Source organism: Lagenorhynchus albirostris, chromosome 19 (genome assembly GCF_949774975.1).
Source record: "Lagenorhynchus albirostris chromosome 19, mLagAlb1.1, whole genome shotgun sequence".
Classification (NCBI taxonomy): Eukaryota; Metazoa; Chordata; class Mammalia; order Artiodactyla; family Delphinidae; genus Lagenorhynchus; species Lagenorhynchus albirostris.
The window spans coordinates 53,296,303-53,314,273 of NC_083113.1; the positions used below are offsets into that span (position 1 = coordinate 53,296,303).

The following is a 17,971-nucleotide window of genomic DNA, read 5'->3' on the forward strand; positions in this document are numbered from 1 at the left end:
CTGGTGGTCCCTCTTCCGACTTAGGATTTGGAACCCTCCTCTGAGCTACACTGTCTCCCAAACAGTAATCAAATTTCAGCAGTTAAAATACAGGCAAGTAAATCTACCCTCCCTAAAATGATTAACTCTGTCAATTATAACAATCCTTTTTTTTGTATGTGACCTCGGGCTAGTTACTTACTTCTCTTCAAATATGGGAAAACTTATAATACGTACCTGCTAGGTCTGTTTCGAGGACAAAATGAGATACTGAATGAAAAGTGCATTCCCAGTGTCTAGTAAACAGAGATAGTTGTAATTCACATACTCTCGCCTCTCCTCCTGTTGAACACTTGGGTTATTTCCAATCTTTGGGAAGTAAAGTTCCTGAACGCATTGCTTTTCCTTCTATCCAACTGTGGCCCGAGGTAAGATTTCTAGGAAGGCGAACAATGGATCAGCGGGACCAATACGTGCTACCTGTCCCCAGGAACCCCTGTGACGTTTTGTAACCCGCCCGCCTCATCTGGTCGTGGCTCCTGGCAGACGCGCCCTCCGCCACCCGCACGCGACGCCGCGGCCGCCCGGGCCCGCCGGATGCTAATGAGCCGAGAGGCCCCGCCCCCTTCCGGAAGTCGCTGCGGCGGGAGGCGGGGCGTCCTAGCTGTCCGGGCTGAGGTGCGGGAGCCATGGCGGCCTCTGAGGCGACTGTGGCGGCGGCGGCGGCGGCGGCGGGGCCCACGGCTCTGGCCTTGGGCGCCGCGGCCGTCCCGGCCGCCGGGAGGGGAGCCGCTGCCGCCCCCGGCCCGTGGGATCCCCCCGGGCGGCTGAGGGGCAGCCGGCCGCGACCCACGGCAGCGAGGCAGCAGCCTGCGGGTGCGGCGCCGCCGGCCCGGGAGCTCATCCAGCCGTCGGTGAGCGAGCTGTCCCGGGCCGTGCGAACCAACATCCTGTGCACGGTGCGCGGCTGCGGCAAGATCCTGCCCAACAGTCCCGCGCTCAACATGCACCTGGTCAAGAGCCACCGCCTGCAGGTGAGCCCGCTGCGGACGGCGCCTCCCGGGGCCTGACGCGACCGACCGCCTGAAGCGGGCGCTCGGGGCCGAGGGCGGCCAGAGTCGCGGACGGGAAGGCGCCGAGGTCCGGCCGGCGTCGGCGGGGGCTTCCGAGGCCCTAAAGGGCCGGACCGGGGAGGGGGTCCGGGTGGGGAGAGTGGGACCTAGGAGGCAGGAAGGCGCAGCGGTAGGAAAACCCTGTGTCATGCCACTGCGCTGTCGGGCTCGGGCCGGCCGGACCACCGGCCTCGCACTTGGCGTCGCGGGCATATCTCACGTTCGTCTCGTGAGCTCTCACGGCACCTTCGTTCTACTGCAGAGAAACCGATGACGCACCTGCGTAGTGCTGGGCTTTAAACCCGGGCTCGGATCGAAGCCGGTGCCGTTTGCACCGCACCCACACTGCCTCCTCCTCCGGGCGAGTTGTTAGCAGGGAGCTGCAGCTTTGGCAACATGTTCCACAGTGTTGGTAAACATCACCTTTGCTCAGGGATGAGACCTAAGGGAAATTTCTCCCGTGAATCTTGTTTAAGAGGGGACACGGTATATAATAACAGGACAATAATCTGAACGTCCCTTCCACCTTACGTAAAATGGGGCGACTTTCAGCCTTCAGTGCACATCTGCGGAAAGCTTCTTAAAAATCCAGATGTCCAGCCCCATCCCAGACCTATTAAATCATGATTTCTCAGTCATTACAATGGGAAGTTTACTTGCACCACTTCTTCAAGTCTTTCTAGGCCAACAGGGGCATAATTCCAAAGCACGTTACTGAAAGGAGTTTTGCGAGTATGTAGCTTTCGGTGGTCTGAATTGATTCAGGAGTAAGTTTAAATTACCTCGCCTCTTGCATGTCCCGTCTGCCCTTCAGGTAAATCTTCCTCAGAAACGTTTTTAGAATCAGGCTTCTGATAAGAATTTAACAGCAGAAAGTTTGAGGTGATGGTCTCTAGTAGGGCAGATGTGATGCCCACGAAGGGCAGCCCCCTACTAGCACCAGCTGGATACAGAGGCAACAACGTCCTGAAGTGACGATTAGGGAGGCCCGATCGGGAGAGGTACATGGAGGTAGGCTGAGGAAGACCTTGCAGGTGGGGCTGCAGTTTCCCTGCAAGTTCTGCGTTTCTTCCACAACACAAGTGAAGTAACTCTGGGAATGGTCTTCGTTCTCCTGTTTTCTCCTCCATCCCGAATTTTAATTAAACACTTCCTTTTCTTAACCATATTTTATCTTGAGTGGATGAACTGTATATTTGCAGGAATTCTTCAGCCTAATCCCTGGGTTCTCTTCAGCTCATGTATAACAGCCATCATCCACCTTTCAGTATCCTCCCCTCACTGGTAGACAACTAAGGCAGACATTACATCTCTGAGCACAGAGGAAGCTGCCAGTCTGACCACGACTCTCTTTGTGTTGGCCTGAACATCACTCTCGCAAGCACTTTTTAACAGTTTACATTGTTCTTTTCTATGGAATTGCTCTCAGGGGCTGTGTATCTCTGCAGACTTTGTTAAGTGCATCTGTTAAGCGCAAAGATACCATTTACTTGTCAGGACTAGTATACAATGGGTTTGGTAGTATGCAGTAGGTTTATTTCTAATAATGTTTTTAAAATATGTAAAGTTCAGGAATTCTGAAGCTACCAATCCGAAGCATATAATAGGCCTAAGAAGGAGGAATATGTTTGAGGCAACTGTAAATTTTAACAGTCAAACCTTTACTTGGACCTTAGCACGGCAGAGTATCAGCATCTCCCCTTGCTTAGAACCTGTGTGAAGCCATTTTTCCAGTTTTAGTCATTTTTTCAGAGTTCTCTTGGCTGCAGACAGCACAGTACGCTCAAGATTGCTTTCTGAACGGCAAATCTTGAACAACCGAAAAATGGACTCCCCTGAGTTTCCTTCCTGGGTCACTAGAGAGACCTGTTTCAGCAGGAATTAAAGAAACCTCACCCTGAACCATCGTTGTTTCTTCCATGTCAAACAGGCTCACTTTCCTGCCTTGTTCCGTCTTTCTAACCATGCAGCCCCTGAACATCTGCTGTCTTGGTGGAAAGGGGGTTCTTTTTTTTTTAATGAAGGTAGCCTATGTGACAAAATAGCCATATCTGTATAGTGTTGCCCCAGTGTGGTGAATCTGTCCGCACAATTGGGAGCCAAGTAGTAGGCTCTTGAGTTCAAACATCATGCTTGACCCTTGATGTTCTCAAAGTATTGGGAGGAGGGAGGGGGATGAAGGAGGCCTAATAAGGACAAGAGCTGACTGAGAGCTCCCTGTGGCTTTGAAGGTGGGCTGCGTTTGGACCAGAGGCTCCACTAGCAGTCCAGTGTGCTCCTACGGGCCCTGAGGCGTGAGTGTATCTGCTTGGCAGATCTGCGTCGTATTCAATGGCAATTTTTCCCTTTGTTCTCTTGGTTACGGCTACTTACATAATTCTAGTTTCTGTCCTAGTTGTTGTGGTTTTTTTCTCCTAGATTATGATAATATATATTTTTTTAATTTATTTTATTTATTTATTTTTGGCTGCTTTGGGTCTTCGTTGCTGCGCACAGGCTTTCTCTAGTTGCGGCGAGCGGGGGCTACTCTTCGTTGCAGTGCGCGGGCTTCTCACTGCGGTGGCTTCTCTTATTGCTGAGCATGGGCTCTAGGCGCGCGGGCTTCAGTAGTTTTGGCTCGTGGGCTCAGTAATCGTGGCTCGTGAGCCCTAGAGCACAGGCTCAGTAGTTGTGGCGCACGGCTTAGTTGCTCCACAGCATATGGGATCTTCCTGGACCAGGGCTCGAACCCATGTCCCCTGCATTGGCAGGCGGATTCTTAACCACTGCACCACCAGGGAAGCCCCTATGATTATATTTTATTCCCGTCCCCATTATTTGTTGTAAGTTTCTTATTTATTTCTAGTCTTCAGAAGATACCCTGCCCTCAATCAAATACTCCCTTCTTAATGATTAACAAATCCTTCTGAAGGATGATGAATAAAAGTGGAGATAGAGTTGTAAGGTGTAAGGTACATGATACCTTTTGGTTTTATGTGGGTTCTTAAGATATATGTCTATATTCCATATCCTGTAAGTAAATCTGGAAATATCCTAGTCCAGCCTTGCCTACAAGGGGATCCATGGAGAAATGAAAGCTGGTGATTCAGGGAAAAGAAGAGTAGGAGTAAATGGGCATTTCTTGATTCTTTTATCCCTCACGTTTGAAAATAGTGAAGGGGACAGGGGCCCCCTTAAAGAACCTCTTATCCAGCAACACATATTTTTAAAACATGGCTTAGTGGATTTTGTGTTATGTTCAGTCCAGGGGTTTGCTTTTAATGATTTGCCAGGAATTTTTTTTTTTTTTTTAAGGAAAGACAATGTTCCAAGTTGCTCTATAGATCATAGTATACAAAGACTTCTAATTTTAAATTTACAATAAGACAACAACAAAGCAAACTACTTTTCTTCTTGGATGTTTTTCTGTGAAGGCAGAGAGATGCTAGAGTAGCTATAATGCCTTTTCTTCTTTTTTTTTTTTTCCCAATTTGTGCCAGTTCTTACACTCCTTTCCTTTTATCCTCACTTCATTGGGGTCCTTCCTCTTGCTTTGCTTTTCTTCTCTTTGTTTACTTTTGTCCATCTTGTTTTTCAGTTATTTCCTCTCATAGGTTCTTTTTCAAATTCTTTTACTTAAAATGTTTTATAAACAGGTACCCAAAAGGTAGAGAAAGCATGAAGTATTTTTTGTCATTTTTTTCAGTTATGCACACAAAAGGCACAGTTAAAAAATAAGTCTGCTAAGTTTTATTCTAGAATGTATATAGCACTTCAGAACAAAAACATCACTTTCTTACTTCAGTTCATGTCTTATTGTGCCATTACCATTTCTTATTACCCCATTCTAATCTCAGAGCTTATTTTCTAAGGACAAGAATGGGAAGAAGGTCAGGAACTGGGGAAGAGAGGTGGTGATGGGGAGGAATGAGGAGTTGGCCCTCAGAAAGCAGGAAAGCAAACAGCGTCGGGTTGTTTCCACACCTGTAATGACAGCAACAAGGAGATGATGTTGATGTCCAATATGACTGCCTTTAGTGTCTCATCCTGGTGTGTGATACAGTTTTGACTTAGATGGCCACTTAAACATATTCAGTATAATGCCCCAAGTTTTTACTGAACATTTACTCTTTTTAAAACATTCCCAAGTGCAACAAAGTTATAAATATATTCCTCCTTTTGAAAAGGTTTGGGGAATTTCAAGTAATTCCATTAGATATAACAGAGAAATGACGGAAAAGAAGCATAGTTTGAAGCTATATAGTACAGGACTTTGGATGTCCCAGTGGCTAGAGGAATTTGGACTTGGGGAGTGTTGGGGTGCCGTTGAAAATGTTTGAGTGAGGTAATGTCATGATCAGAGGTATATTTTAGAAAGGTGAATGTGGCAAAGTGTGAATGAAAAAGAAATTGAAGGTCTAGAAATTAGTTAAGAGGTTAGTGACAAAGTCCAAACAGAGAGTCAGGAATACTTGAACTAATGGTGGTAGCAGTGAGAAAGGAAACGCGAGGAGGTGGTAGGAGACATTTTTAAAGCATAACTGCCAAAACTTGGAAGCACCCAAGATGTCCTTCAGCAGGTAAATGGATAAATGAACGGTGGCACATCCAGACAGGGGAATATTAGTCAGCACTAAAAAGAAATGAGCTATCAAGCCATGAAAAGACATGGAGGACCCTTACATGCATATTACCAAATGAAAGAAGCCAATCTGAAAAGGCTACATACTGTATGATTCCAACTAAATGATATTCTGGAAAAAGCAAAACTACAGAGACAGTAAAAAGATTAGTGGTTACCAGGGCTTAAGGGGAAAGGTGTCATGAATAGGTGGAGCACAGAGGATTTTTAGGAAAGTGAATATACTCTGTATGATATAACGATGGATAGCTGTCGTTACACATTTGGCAAAACCCATAGAATGTGTGGCACGAATAGTGAACGCTAATAAAATCTATGGACTTGGGTGATAATGACGTGTCAGTGTAGTTTCATCAATTGTAACAAATGTACCACTCTGGTGAGGAATGTTAATAGTGGAACAGGCTGTATTGGGGTTGGGGGGCGGGGGCGCTACAGTGTATGGGAACTCTCTGTACTTTGCGCTCAATTTTGCTGTGAATCTAATAAAATTTCTCTTAAAAAATAAAGTTTATTAATATTTTAAAAAGTGAAGTGAACAGGTATATTGAGAACATGATAGGGAGTTTGAAAAGGGATAATAAAAGGATTGCTAAGCAAATTGAAGATGTATTAGAAGTAAGCATGGGGACTTCCCTGGTGGTCCAGTGGGTAAGACTCCATGCTCCCAATGCAGGGGGCCCGGGGTTCGATCCCACATGCATGCCGCGACTGAGACCTGGTACAGCCAAAATAAATTAAAAAATTTTTTAATTGTCCTAGACTTAAAAAAAAAAAAGAATTTTAAAGCTTTCTTAATATTCTCTCCGTATTTGATTTTTTCTTGCAGATAACACTAGAAGGAAAATAATATGAGTTTATAAGTATTTCATTTAAAAAAAGATGAACTGGTGAATGGGATGAGTTTGGTGATTGAGAGACAGTGTTGGTTGTCATTAAAGCTAGCAGAGGCCAGTGTTTCAATAAAAGTGGCATTTCAATCAGACTTTCACAAGGACAGTATTTTTTTTTTTTGAGATGAATCCATGGATTTTTCTTTCTTTTTTTAATTGAAGTATGGTTGATTTACAATGTTGTGTTAATTTCTGCTGTACAGCAGAGTGATTCAGTTATATATACTTTATATATATATATTATTTTCCATTATGGTTTATCACAGGATATTAAATGTAGTTCCCTGTGCTATACAGTAGGACCTTGTTGTCTCTCCATTCTCTCCATTTTATAATTTACCCATTTATAATTTACCCATTTAGCAGTTTGCATCTGCTAACCCCAAACTCCTAATTCGTCCGTCCCCTACCCACCCTCCCCTTGGCAACCACAAGTCTGTTCTCTATGTCTGTGAGTCCATGTCTATTTCATAGATAAATTCATTTGTGTCATATTTTAGATTCTACATATAAGTGATATCATATGGTATTTTTCTCTTTCTCACTTCACTTAGTATGATAATCTGTAGTTCCATCCATGTTGCTGCAAATGGCCTTATTTTGTTCTTTTTTATGGCTGAATAGTATTCCACTGTGTGTGTGTGTGTACACACACACACACACACACACCCCACATCTTTATCCATTCATCTGTCAATGGACATTTAGATTGTTTCCATGTCTTGGCTATTGTGAACAGTGCTGCTGTGAACATAGGAGTACATGTATCTTTTGGAATTATAGTTTTGTCTGGATATATGCCCATGAGTGGGATTGCTGGATCATATGGCAACTCTATTTTTAGCTTTTTGAGGAACCTCCATACTGTTTTCCACTGTGGCTGCACCAACTTACATTCCCACCAACAGTGTAGGAGGGTTCCCTTTTCTCCACACCCTCTGCAGCATTTGTTATTTGTAGACTTTGGTGATGGCCGTTCTGACTGGTGTGAGGTGGTACCTCGTTGTAGTTTTGATTTGTATTTCTGTAATAATTAGCAATGTTGAGCATATTTTCATGTGCCTGTTGGCCATCTGTCTTCTTTGGAGAAATGTCTGTTTAGTTCTTCTGCCCATTTTTCGATTGGGTTGTTTTTGTTGTTGTTGAGTTGAATGAGCTGTTTGTATGTTTTGGAGATTGAGCCCTTGTCGGTCCGCATCATTTGCAAATATTTTCTCCCATTCCATAGGTTGTCTTTTTGTTTTGTTTATGGTTTCCTTTGCTGTGCAAAAGCTTGTAAGGTTGATTAGGTCCCATTTGTTTATTTTTGCTTTTATTTCTGTTGCCACAAGGACAGTATTTAATGTAAAGTACTAGTTTAGATTAGCTTATTGGCCTTAAGTTGGTTGGCAGAAAGCAAAAGAAGCAACAAAAATCTCCACAGCCGATAACTAATAGCTGTAATAATTAATTGAGTGATTATGTGATAAGCACTGTTCTAAGTCTCTTAAATTATTCACTAAATCCTCACAACAACCCTGAGGTAGATCGTACTATCATGCCTGCTTCACAAATAAGGAAACCAAGACAGTTAAGTTTTTCAAGGTCACAGGAAAGGAGCAATGTAGAAAATTCCATATTCCAGAACCCATGCGTTTAACCACTGCACCATGGTTCTTAAGCCAGGCTACACACTGGGATCATCAGGGGAGATTTTTAAACCAAATACCAAACCAAATACCAAACCCACCCCAAATTAATTATATCATTACCTGGGACTGGGACCAGGCACAGGTATTTTTTTTTTTAACGCCTCAAGTGATTTTTCACAGGCCGCTAGATTTCAGAGCTGCTGCCCTACACTGGACTGCCTTTCTAAACGTGCTCTGCCTTTAGTGTGCAGTCTAAAGCATGAAAACAGTACCAAGAGGTGTATAAATTAGTTTCTGCCCTTAAGAAGTTTAGTTAAGGAGGCAGGAATTGTAGAAGAAAACAATAGTTTACAAGTTAAGTTAGCTGCTACCTTGGAATTCAGACAAGGAATAGAGCTGGGTGGTGAGCAGAACAAGGGAGTGCTATTTATTGAGAATGTGAGCGGGCTCCATGGCAATCCAGTACTAGATAATCCTGAGAGTTAACTATTCTCTCTGTTTTTGAAATGAGCAAACTGGCTCAGAGATTAAATAACCTGTCTAAAGTCATGTGCCTAATCAGAGGTGGAAATGGCTCACAGGCCTCTCCATGCTGTGCCCTCTTCCCACCGTTGCATTCTGCCTGAACGGAGACAGTCATCCGAGAGTGGCTGTAGAAGGTGGAAATGGAAGTGGGAAGAGTGTTTAGGCTGAGCAGGGGATTGTATGAAAAGGGAACAGAAAAAGATATGGTCATAATGGTAGATTGGAGGCATAATGAGGAGATGGGATTTTATTTTATTTATTTATTTATTTATAAATTTTCTTTCTTTCTTTCTTTCTTTTTGGCTGCATTGGGTCTTTTGTTGCTGCGCGCAGGCTTTCTCTAGCTGCAGCGAGCAGGGGCCACCCTACATTGCGGTGCACGGGCTTCTCATTGCGGCGGCTTCTCTCGTTGTGGAGCACAGGCTTTAGGCACGCAGGCTTCAGTAGTTGTGGCATGCAGGCTCAGTAGTTGTGGCTCGCGGACTCCAGAGCACAGACTCAGGAGCTGTGGCACACAGGCCTAGTTGCTCCGTGGTACATGGGATCCTCCCAGACCAGGGCTTGAACCTGCATCCCCTGCATTGGCAGGTGGACTCCTAACCACTGCACCACTAGGGAAGTCCCGGGATTTTATTTTATGTGCCTTTTTTAAAAAAATAGTATTTGGTGATATATACAAATAATTTTTTGGAATGTCAAATTTGTTCTGACATTAGAAGAGGAAGGAAAATTATTTAGGAAACCATTTAAATAATCCAAATGAATATGAATATCTAGACAGTGTAGTGCAATAGGATTATAAAAAGATGGACCAAGGTAGAAGACATGGAGGAATAACTGACTACATTTGATATCACTGAGAGATAAATTACGTTGTTTAAAAATGAAACAAGAATAGCTTCTTTTCCCCTCTACATGAGTGGACACAGACAGACTAAACAAGATCAACATGTTCCTCTTGAGATCCAGTAGGAAAGCAAACGGAGGGAGTCCTAGCCGCACGGTTTTCGTTTCTTCTCTAGATGCACACTGATGGAAGCGGAGGAGGTGGGCGTGTTCCAAAAGTAGTGAATCATTTCCCATCACAGCACCTAAGGACTAAAACGTCCAGGTGCTACAGCGGTAGCTGAGGCCTGAGCACGTGTCCAGTTGTTTCCATCCGTAGTGGGGAGGTTCTTCCCCACCCCAACCCCCCATCCACACACCTTCCTCTGGGGCCAGCTGGGGGTTGCCAGGGAAGAATTATACTGGAGGTCATAGGTTTCTCACTCCTGAGGTATGTGGGCTCATCAAGGGCAACAAGACAGCAGTTTAAGCTAAATTAACTCACCAATTATTTTAAAATTCCCAGCCAAAAAGTCAATCACATACTTAATAAGAAAGGATTACTAGGATGAGTTAATATATATAAAGTGCTTAGAACAATGCCTGCCACGGTAGTAAAAGCTATGTTAGCACTGGCCATTATAATGAGTACTGAATTTCAGAGCATGGTGCCTATATTCACGCTACTGTATAAAAGTTGTGTTAACTAGCTTTAGCTACTTTAGGGGGCATTGTGGTGATCAGAGAAAGTCACAGTTCTCTTTATCAGGAAGACTAGATCATAGTCAGGTTTTTTTCAGAGACTCACACTAATTCAGTGGGGTTGGGATAAAAAAGAAAGGAAGACTTAAGGATGATACCAGGTCTTGAGCCTGAGAAACTATAAATATACCACTTAACGATTAGAGAAGCTGGCTTGAAGGGCAGAGATTTTTAAGTCTAGAAGGAGTGCTAAAGGAATGGATAGAAGATATTTAAACAATATAGTTGGTTTTTGTTTATTTTGTTTTGAAAAATTTTAACAGATTCATTGAGCTATAGTTTACACATGATATAATTTACCCATTTTAAGTTAATATTAATAATTCAGTTACTTTTTAGTAGATTTACAGTTGTGCAACCATCACTACAATCCCAAATTTTAAAACAGTTTCATCACCCTAAAAAGATCGCTTGTGCACATCTTTACTTATTCCTTGTTATCACTCCCAGCTCGTTCTGTTGGGGTTTTTTTGTTGTTGTTTTTTGTTTTTTGCGGTACGCGGGCCTCTCACTGTTGTGGCCTCTCCCGTTGCGGAGCCTGTGCTCCGGACGCGCAGGCTCAGCGTCCATAGCTCACGGGCCCAGCCACTCGGCGGCATGTGGGATCTTCCCGGGCCGGGGCACGAACCCGTGTCCCCTGCATCGACAGGCGGACCTTCAACCACTGCGCCACCAGGGAAGCCCATCTGTTGGTTTTTTGAAGATAATTATTTAAAGTAATTTTTCTTTTGCAGGATGGCATAGTGAATCCAACAATAAGAAAAGATTTGAAAACTGTACCAAAATTCTACTGTTGTCCAATTGAAGGATGCCCTAGAGGCCCTGACAGACCATTTTCTCAATTTTCTCTCGTAAAACAGGTATTTTACTTGTCTTGAAGTATACTTCTCTGAGGATGAAATGCAGATGTCATAAACCTCATGTATTCTAATTACTTACCAATCATAACTAGAGAATTGAGCAGAAAGCTGCTTGTAAGGACAGCCACCCAAGTCTCCCACTTGGGGAAAAAATGAGTAGGGTGTAAGTGAAGGAGACATGGCTTGTTCTGGAGGGGAAGTTGTCCAGAAGTGGATTTGGAAAGAAAAGAAGACCAAGTCAGCAAAGTATGATAAATTGTACTTCCAGATCTCTTGTGTGAATCTGCATGCCTTCAAGGTCAGAGGAGCAAAAGCACAAAGGAGATGTTCTCCTAAGGGAAGAAACTGCAGGGAAAAGAAGCAGCTATCTTTCAGAAGCAGCTATCTTAAAGAGTAGGGAGGGACCCAGCCAGTGGGGAAAGAGATGATTCTGGACTGGAAGAGTTGCCTGCTTTTACATTCTTTTGATTTGCACTGCTATATTGTATCATGTAAAATCATTGTTAATTTGGGTATGTTGATGGTTTTTGAAATGTTTTGAGCAGTTGCAGTTTTTCATTTTAGTCCTTTTGTGTTCTTCCTAGCACTTTATGAAAATGCATGCTGAAAAGAAGCATAAATGTAGTAAGTGCAGCAATTCGTATGGCACTGAGTGGGACTTGAAAAGACATGCAGAGGATTGTGGTAAGACCTTCCAGTGCACATGTGGCTGTCCCTATGCCAGCAGGACTGCATTACAGTCCCACATCTACCGAACTGGCCATGAGATCCCTGCAGAACACAGGTAAAGGGGAAAAAATGGTGGCCCAAAAGCCAATAGCTGTGGGAAGATTTTCAAATGAAACTTCCTGTAGAGCCATTAGTGTGGGGAGAAAGGAGGAATGGCGGAGAAAAGATGTGACATGAAAAAGGGAACTTTTGGAAATGGCAGCAGTACTAGCAAATGATCCACATCTACTTGACCCAACTGTTCTTCCTTATTCTTTCACCAGCTCCTTTTGAGAATCGCTTAATTATTCCCAACTGAAAATCTATTGGGTTTTCAATTCTTCAAAAACTTCCAGTGTTTTCTGTTAGAGGGATACTAGATTATTGAAGAGTTTTTTTATCATGAAACTGTGCTTCATTTGAAAGGTCATATTTATAATTGAATTAAGAGCTTCCTACTTTAGAAATGATAATAGTTGCATTATATAATCTGTTAGCTTCCTGATGCTTATGGATCTAAGTTGAGTTCTGGTACTTAGCACTTTACTCAAAAAAAGGTGTGCTTCCCTGTTTGCATGTTTCTGAACTTCTACCTACCATATATTGATAATAGGCTGAGTTACAAAAGAAGGGATTTCTCTTCGCTGGGTTGAATCTGACCTCTGCTGTAGATGTGGGAAATAGAATTTGTAAGTGAAGATACAGTGCCAGGGTTGATGAAGAAAACTGCAGTTTAAAATTGTTTTTCTCTTTTTACTCTGTCATTATTTTCAGGGATCCACCTAGTAAGAAAAGGAAAATGGAAAACTGCCTGCACAACCAGAAGTTGTCCAGTAAGACTGTTGAATCACTGAACAACCAAGCAACCCCAAGACCAGATGCTCAAGAACTAGAAACTTCAGAAGTAAAGCTAGTGGCTTCGTTTGAAGATTCTTGCAGCTCTAATGCCAGAAAGCAGACTCTTCCAACACCTCCAAGGTATCCTCAGAAGTTGCTTTTACCAAAGCCCAAAGTGGCTTTGGTTAAACTCCCCGTTATGCAGCTTTCTCCTGTGCCTGTATTTGTGCCTACAGCCGACTCCTCAGCCCAGCCTGTGGTGTTGGGTGTCGATCATCAGGGCTCTACCCACGGTGCTGTGCACTTACTGCCCTTGTCCGTCGGAACCCTGATCCTCGGCCTAGATTCGGAGTCTTGCTCTCTCAAGGAGAGCCTCCCTCTTTCAAAAATTGTAAATCCTGTTGCTGTTGAGCCAGTTAGCACAGGTGTTCAAGTGAACTTGGGTAAAAGTCCATCTAACCCTTTACAAGAACTAGGGAACACATGTCAGAAGAACAGCATTTCTTCAATCAATGTACAGACAGAACTGTCTTATACCATACCACACTTTATACCGTCTGCAGAGTGGGCTAGCCCTGATTCCTCTGTGTCATCTTGTTCTCAAACTGATTTGACATTTGGTTCTCAAGTTTCCCTTCCCATTAGTGTTCATACTCAAACTTTTTTGCCCAGTTCTAAGGTAACCTCATCTATAGCAGCTCAGACTGATGTGTTTATAGATGCCAGTTTCCAGTCAGGTGGGATCTCCAGAGAAACTCAGACCAGTGGAATGCAAAGTCCAACCGATGATCGAGTACAGATGGACCAAGCTGTAATGTGTGGAGACATTTTTGAGAGTGTCCATTCGTCATATGGTGTTTCTACAGACAGTATTATAAGCAGCAGCTTAGTAGCAGAGACTGTGACTCATGGTTTGTTACCTCAGAACCACCCTAAAACTTTAAATCAAGATATTGAGAAATCTGCACCAATTATAAACTTCAGTGCACAGAATAATAGTATACTTTCTTCACAGAATATGACAGATAATCAGACCCAAACCATAGATTTATTAAGTGATATAGAAAACATCTTGTCAAGTAATCTGCCTGGTCAGACACTGGACAATCGTAGTCTTTTGTCTGACACAAATACTGGACCTGACACCCAGCTTCCATCTGGCCCAACCCAGAATCCTGCAATTGATTTTGATATTGAAGAGTTCTTTTCGGCCTCAAATATCCAGACTCAAACTGAAGAGAGTGAGCTTAGCACCATGACCACGGAGCCAGTCTTGGAATCCCTGGACATAGAGACCCAAACTGACTTCTTACTTGCAGATGCCTGTGCCCAGTCCTACAGTTGTAGGGGAAATTCTAACTTCTTAGCCCTTGAAATGTTTGACACGCAGACACAGACGGACTTGAACTTCTTTTTAGACAGTAGCCCTCATCTGCCTCTGGGAAGTATTCTGAAACACTCCAGCTTTTCCATGAGTACTGATTCATCTGACACAGAGACCCAAACTGAAGGAATCTCCACTGCTAAAAACCTACCTGCTCTAGAAAGCAAAGTTCAGTTGAACAGTGCAGAAACACAGACCATGAATTCTGGCTTTGAAACTTTGGGGAGCTTATTCTTCACCAGCAATGAAACTCAAACAGCAATGGATGACTTTCTTCTGGCCGATTTGGCCTGGAACACGATGGAATCTCAATTCAGCTCTGTTGAAACCCAGACATGTGCAGAACTACACCCAGTCTCCAACTTCTGAAAGTGGAATCCACATGGGGGATGGCATTTACAGTTGGTTCCCTTCTGGATTTAGAAGATGGAGAACGGGGACAACAGTGTTAACTCTATTGAATGTACTTGATGATACAGTTACTTCGATTATCTGAGGTTCTTTGCCCTTTGTACTGTAAACATGAAATTTGTGTAAAAATGTGTGAGTGTATTATAAAGTATAAGATGTTGATCTAACAAGAATTGTTTTTGTGTTGCCTACATTTGCCCTTTCAGTGTAGTCTTCCCTTCTTAAAAAAAAAAATGTATTTCACATCTTTAAAACCCATCTAGCCATTCACCTGAAGCCAAGCTTAGCAGGACTAGGGTACAAACTTTTCAAACCTTCAAAACACTTTAGTCAAAGTATGACTCACTTAAATTGCACCTAAAATACTTTTGCCAGTGCTTGTTAGAAATTCCTGTGTCCCAATAATGTCTAAAGAAGTCTGATGCTATACCATCAGATTTAAACACCAACAGCTTCATCTGCTTTGACATCTTACTCTCCCCTGATTTGAAGACACAAAGGAAACTACACTTGTCTTTAGCTTTTGAGACAATTTTCATATAGTCAATGCCATCCCTCCTCTACATGAACTCTTAACTGATACCAACGTTAAGTGTATAGTACTTTCCTCACAAGACGTGTTGCTGTAAAATTATTGCTTAAAGGAGTAGCGGCAAGCACTTAGTGTAAATAGTGATCCTTTCAGTCTAAGTGACAGTAAGTCACCCCAACTATGGAAATGCTGGGCTGTGAAATCATGCCTGTTAGCCCAGACTGGAGTGTGTCCTACCAGCATCTCTCCTACTCTCTACAGAAGGCCAGGACGGTGCTCCAGAGCTGCTCGTCAAAGCTCACCCACCAGCTGAGCCTGAGTTTTTCTCTCTAAATGTTTAAAGAAAAATAACATAAGGAGAAAAGGACATTCCCCCCTAAATTTCAATAGTTTGCATAAGCTTGATAGGGCAAGAGTGCAATCAGCAGCTATTCTAAAGTGAATCTTGTTTTCATCCACCTCTCATTTTTTCCTTAAATGAGGAAACACATTGGTCTAGCAAGGATAGTATTTGTGCCTTGAGGATAGTAATTATAGAATAGATCCATCTAAAGTATGGTGTTCTGCATTTTGTTGCTTTGTTTGTTTAGAGAGGGTAATACCAAACAGTCTTCAAAGAAAATGAGGTGAAGACCAAGTGCTTCAATAATCAAGAACATCTGTGTTTTGAGATGGGTGTGTGGTTAAGTATGCTTTTGGAGTTTTCTGTGTTTAGGAGATTCTGAGTTCTTGATTGTTGGCCAACTTTCAGGCAAGTAAAAATCAGTGCAGTCTGTAAATTTTTCTGAGTTTACCCAGAAAAATGCTCTGTTCTTTCTGTGGCACATGCTTATGCTGCTGAAGGCTAAATCCTCAAAATAAAACCTAAGGAGGGGACTAAGAATTCATTAAAGTAACTCAATGGTGTTGCTACTAATTCCTATCCTGTAGAAGAATTATTGGTAGTGGATAAATAACATATCCTGAGTAGATGAACTCAGTCTGATAGATAAAAGTTTGCTTTGGTCACAGTTGCCTATGAATATGGGTTTCAAAACAAACATAAAGCCTTAACTTAGAATTTCATTATGTTTTAGAATCATCACTGCCTTAATGTTCAAACATCTATTTAAGTTCTCCTAATAAGGAGAAATGCATGTTTGTTTATGGCTTTTTGTAAATATATATGCAGCGATCTATGGCTTTAAAAAAATTCTGTGTTTCTGTGACAGTGTTTGTTAATCCAGCCAATAGAGTTATTTGCAGAAAAATGGAGCATGTAATAGTTCTTCATGTACAAGTAAGAACTGTTTCCCCCAAAAACCTTAGTTACCTGAATTGTTCTAAGATTATTTGTAAAATCTGAAACTCAGTGATTAAAGAGAAGTGAGAATTCTACCTTTTGTGTGAATTCTTCAGCATACTCATAATGTGACTTCGTTGCCTTAACTTTTCACAAACTCATCATCATCTGAAAGTCACACGATGAAATGACTGTGCCTAGTTATTTCCATTACTGTCTTATCTTTGTTCATGAAAATATGCTAACAATTTTCCTAGTAGAAAATGAAAAGACATTCCATTACCAAAACTTCTGGTTTTTTTGGGCCACACCATGCAGCTTGTGGGATCTTACTTCCCTGACCAGGGATTGAACCTGAGCCCTCAGCAGTGAGAGCACAGAGTCCTAACCACTGGACTGCCAGGGAATTCCCAAAGCTGCTGTTTTGATGTAAAGTTTTTATTTTGATAAAAACTGCCCTATGATTTAAGTTTTGGGAAATTTTTTTCAAAGGAAATTTGAAAAAATAATTTCAAAGGAAATTACTCTGATTCATTTTTCATCCAAATGTCACCATTTCATAATGGGGTGTGTTTTTCTTTGTAAGTAATATGGTTCTGGCTTAAGAGCAAAATTAAGAGGGTAGGACTATGACTAGTTCTTTGCTCATACTCAGTCACTAATTGCAGGAAAGCCCAATCAGTGTGTTTGATTCCCTTTAGATAAAGGGAAATAAAAGTAGAAAATTTTTATAGACTTACCTGAAAGATGCAGAGTAAGGTTTGCAGCTACTTTTTTTTTTTTTTTTTTTTGGCTGCGTTGGGTCTTCGTTGTTGCTAGTAGGCTTTCTCTAGTTGCGGAGAGCGGGGGCTTCTCTTGTTGCGGAGCACGGGCTCTGGGCACGTGGGCTTCAGTAGTTGTGGTTTGCGGGCTCTAGAGCGCAGGCTCAATAGTTGTGGCACACGGGCTTAGCTGCTCCATGGCACGTGGGATCTTCCCAGATCAGGGCTCGAACCCGTGTCCCTTGCATTGGCAGGCGGATTCTTAACCACTGCGCCACCAGGGAAGTCCCAGTTTGCAGCTACTTTTGATTGGAAGAAAATGTATCAGTGTCAGGGTAGTTGTGAAGTTGAGTTGTTTAATGACAGGATGATATTTTCATGTAATCCTTTATAGTCTCAATTTTAGAATGCTTATCTTATTCCCAGTCCAAACTTACTATCTAATTAATATTGACTCTGAAGAGTACTTTCTATCATGTATACTTAAAGAAATGCTTCTCAGACTTGTTTTCGGAAGGCTCTTTAATAAAGAGTAGGAGGAACATGTAACTTTGGGGCATTTAGGAATGATGCCTTTGAAGTCTCAAGTATTATGCAGTTTTATTTTCCTTATATCTCAATATATGTGTGTGTTCTCACCTGAAGTGTGTTAAAGTGCCACAGATTAGATTCGACACTAGGAGAGGACACGTCAGTCTGTTGGCTTAAATGGCATGAATTTAATCTAGTTTTTTCAGCAAGATGTCGGCTAGTCTAATGTTCTTATAGTCAAGAAGATAGTCGACTAAATACCATTGTTTTGCAATGCTTAAATCCAAAGGGTTCTCTCAATTGTGTGAAATGTATTT

General features: G+C 42.4%; 1 protein-coding gene across 1 annotated transcript; it reads left to right on the forward strand.

Moving 5' to 3' along the window:
* Nucleotides 1-668: 668 nt before the first annotated feature.
* On the forward strand, nt 669-16,457 carry ATMIN (ATM interactor). The gene is made up of 4 exons (XM_060131473.1): nt 669-1,013; nt 11,083-11,208; nt 11,793-11,992; nt 12,691-16,457. The coding sequence occupies exons 1-4, from the start codon at nt 669-671 to the stop codon at nt 14,504-14,506; spliced, it is 2,487 nt and encodes an 828-aa protein (XP_059987456.1). The 3' UTR covers nt 14,507-16,457.
* The last annotated feature ends 1,514 nt before the right edge of the window (nt 16,458-17,971 follow it).

What these genes read in the sequence shown, in the direction of transcription:
- ATMIN (XM_060131473.1), top strand. Translation starts at nt 669, where the DNA reads ATGGCGGCCTCTGAGGCGACTGTGGCGGCGGCGGCGGCGGCGGCGGGG. An exon ending in TCAAGAGCCACCGCCTGCAG is followed by an intron (nt 1,014 to 11,082) that starts GTGAGCCCGCTG and finishes TTTCTTTTGCAG; the next exon opens with GATGGCATAGTGAATCCAAC. An exon ending in GAGATCCCTGCAGAACACAG is followed by an intron (nt 11,993 to 12,690) that starts GTAAAGGGGAAA and finishes CATTATTTTCAG; the next exon opens with GGATCCACCTAGTAAGAAAA.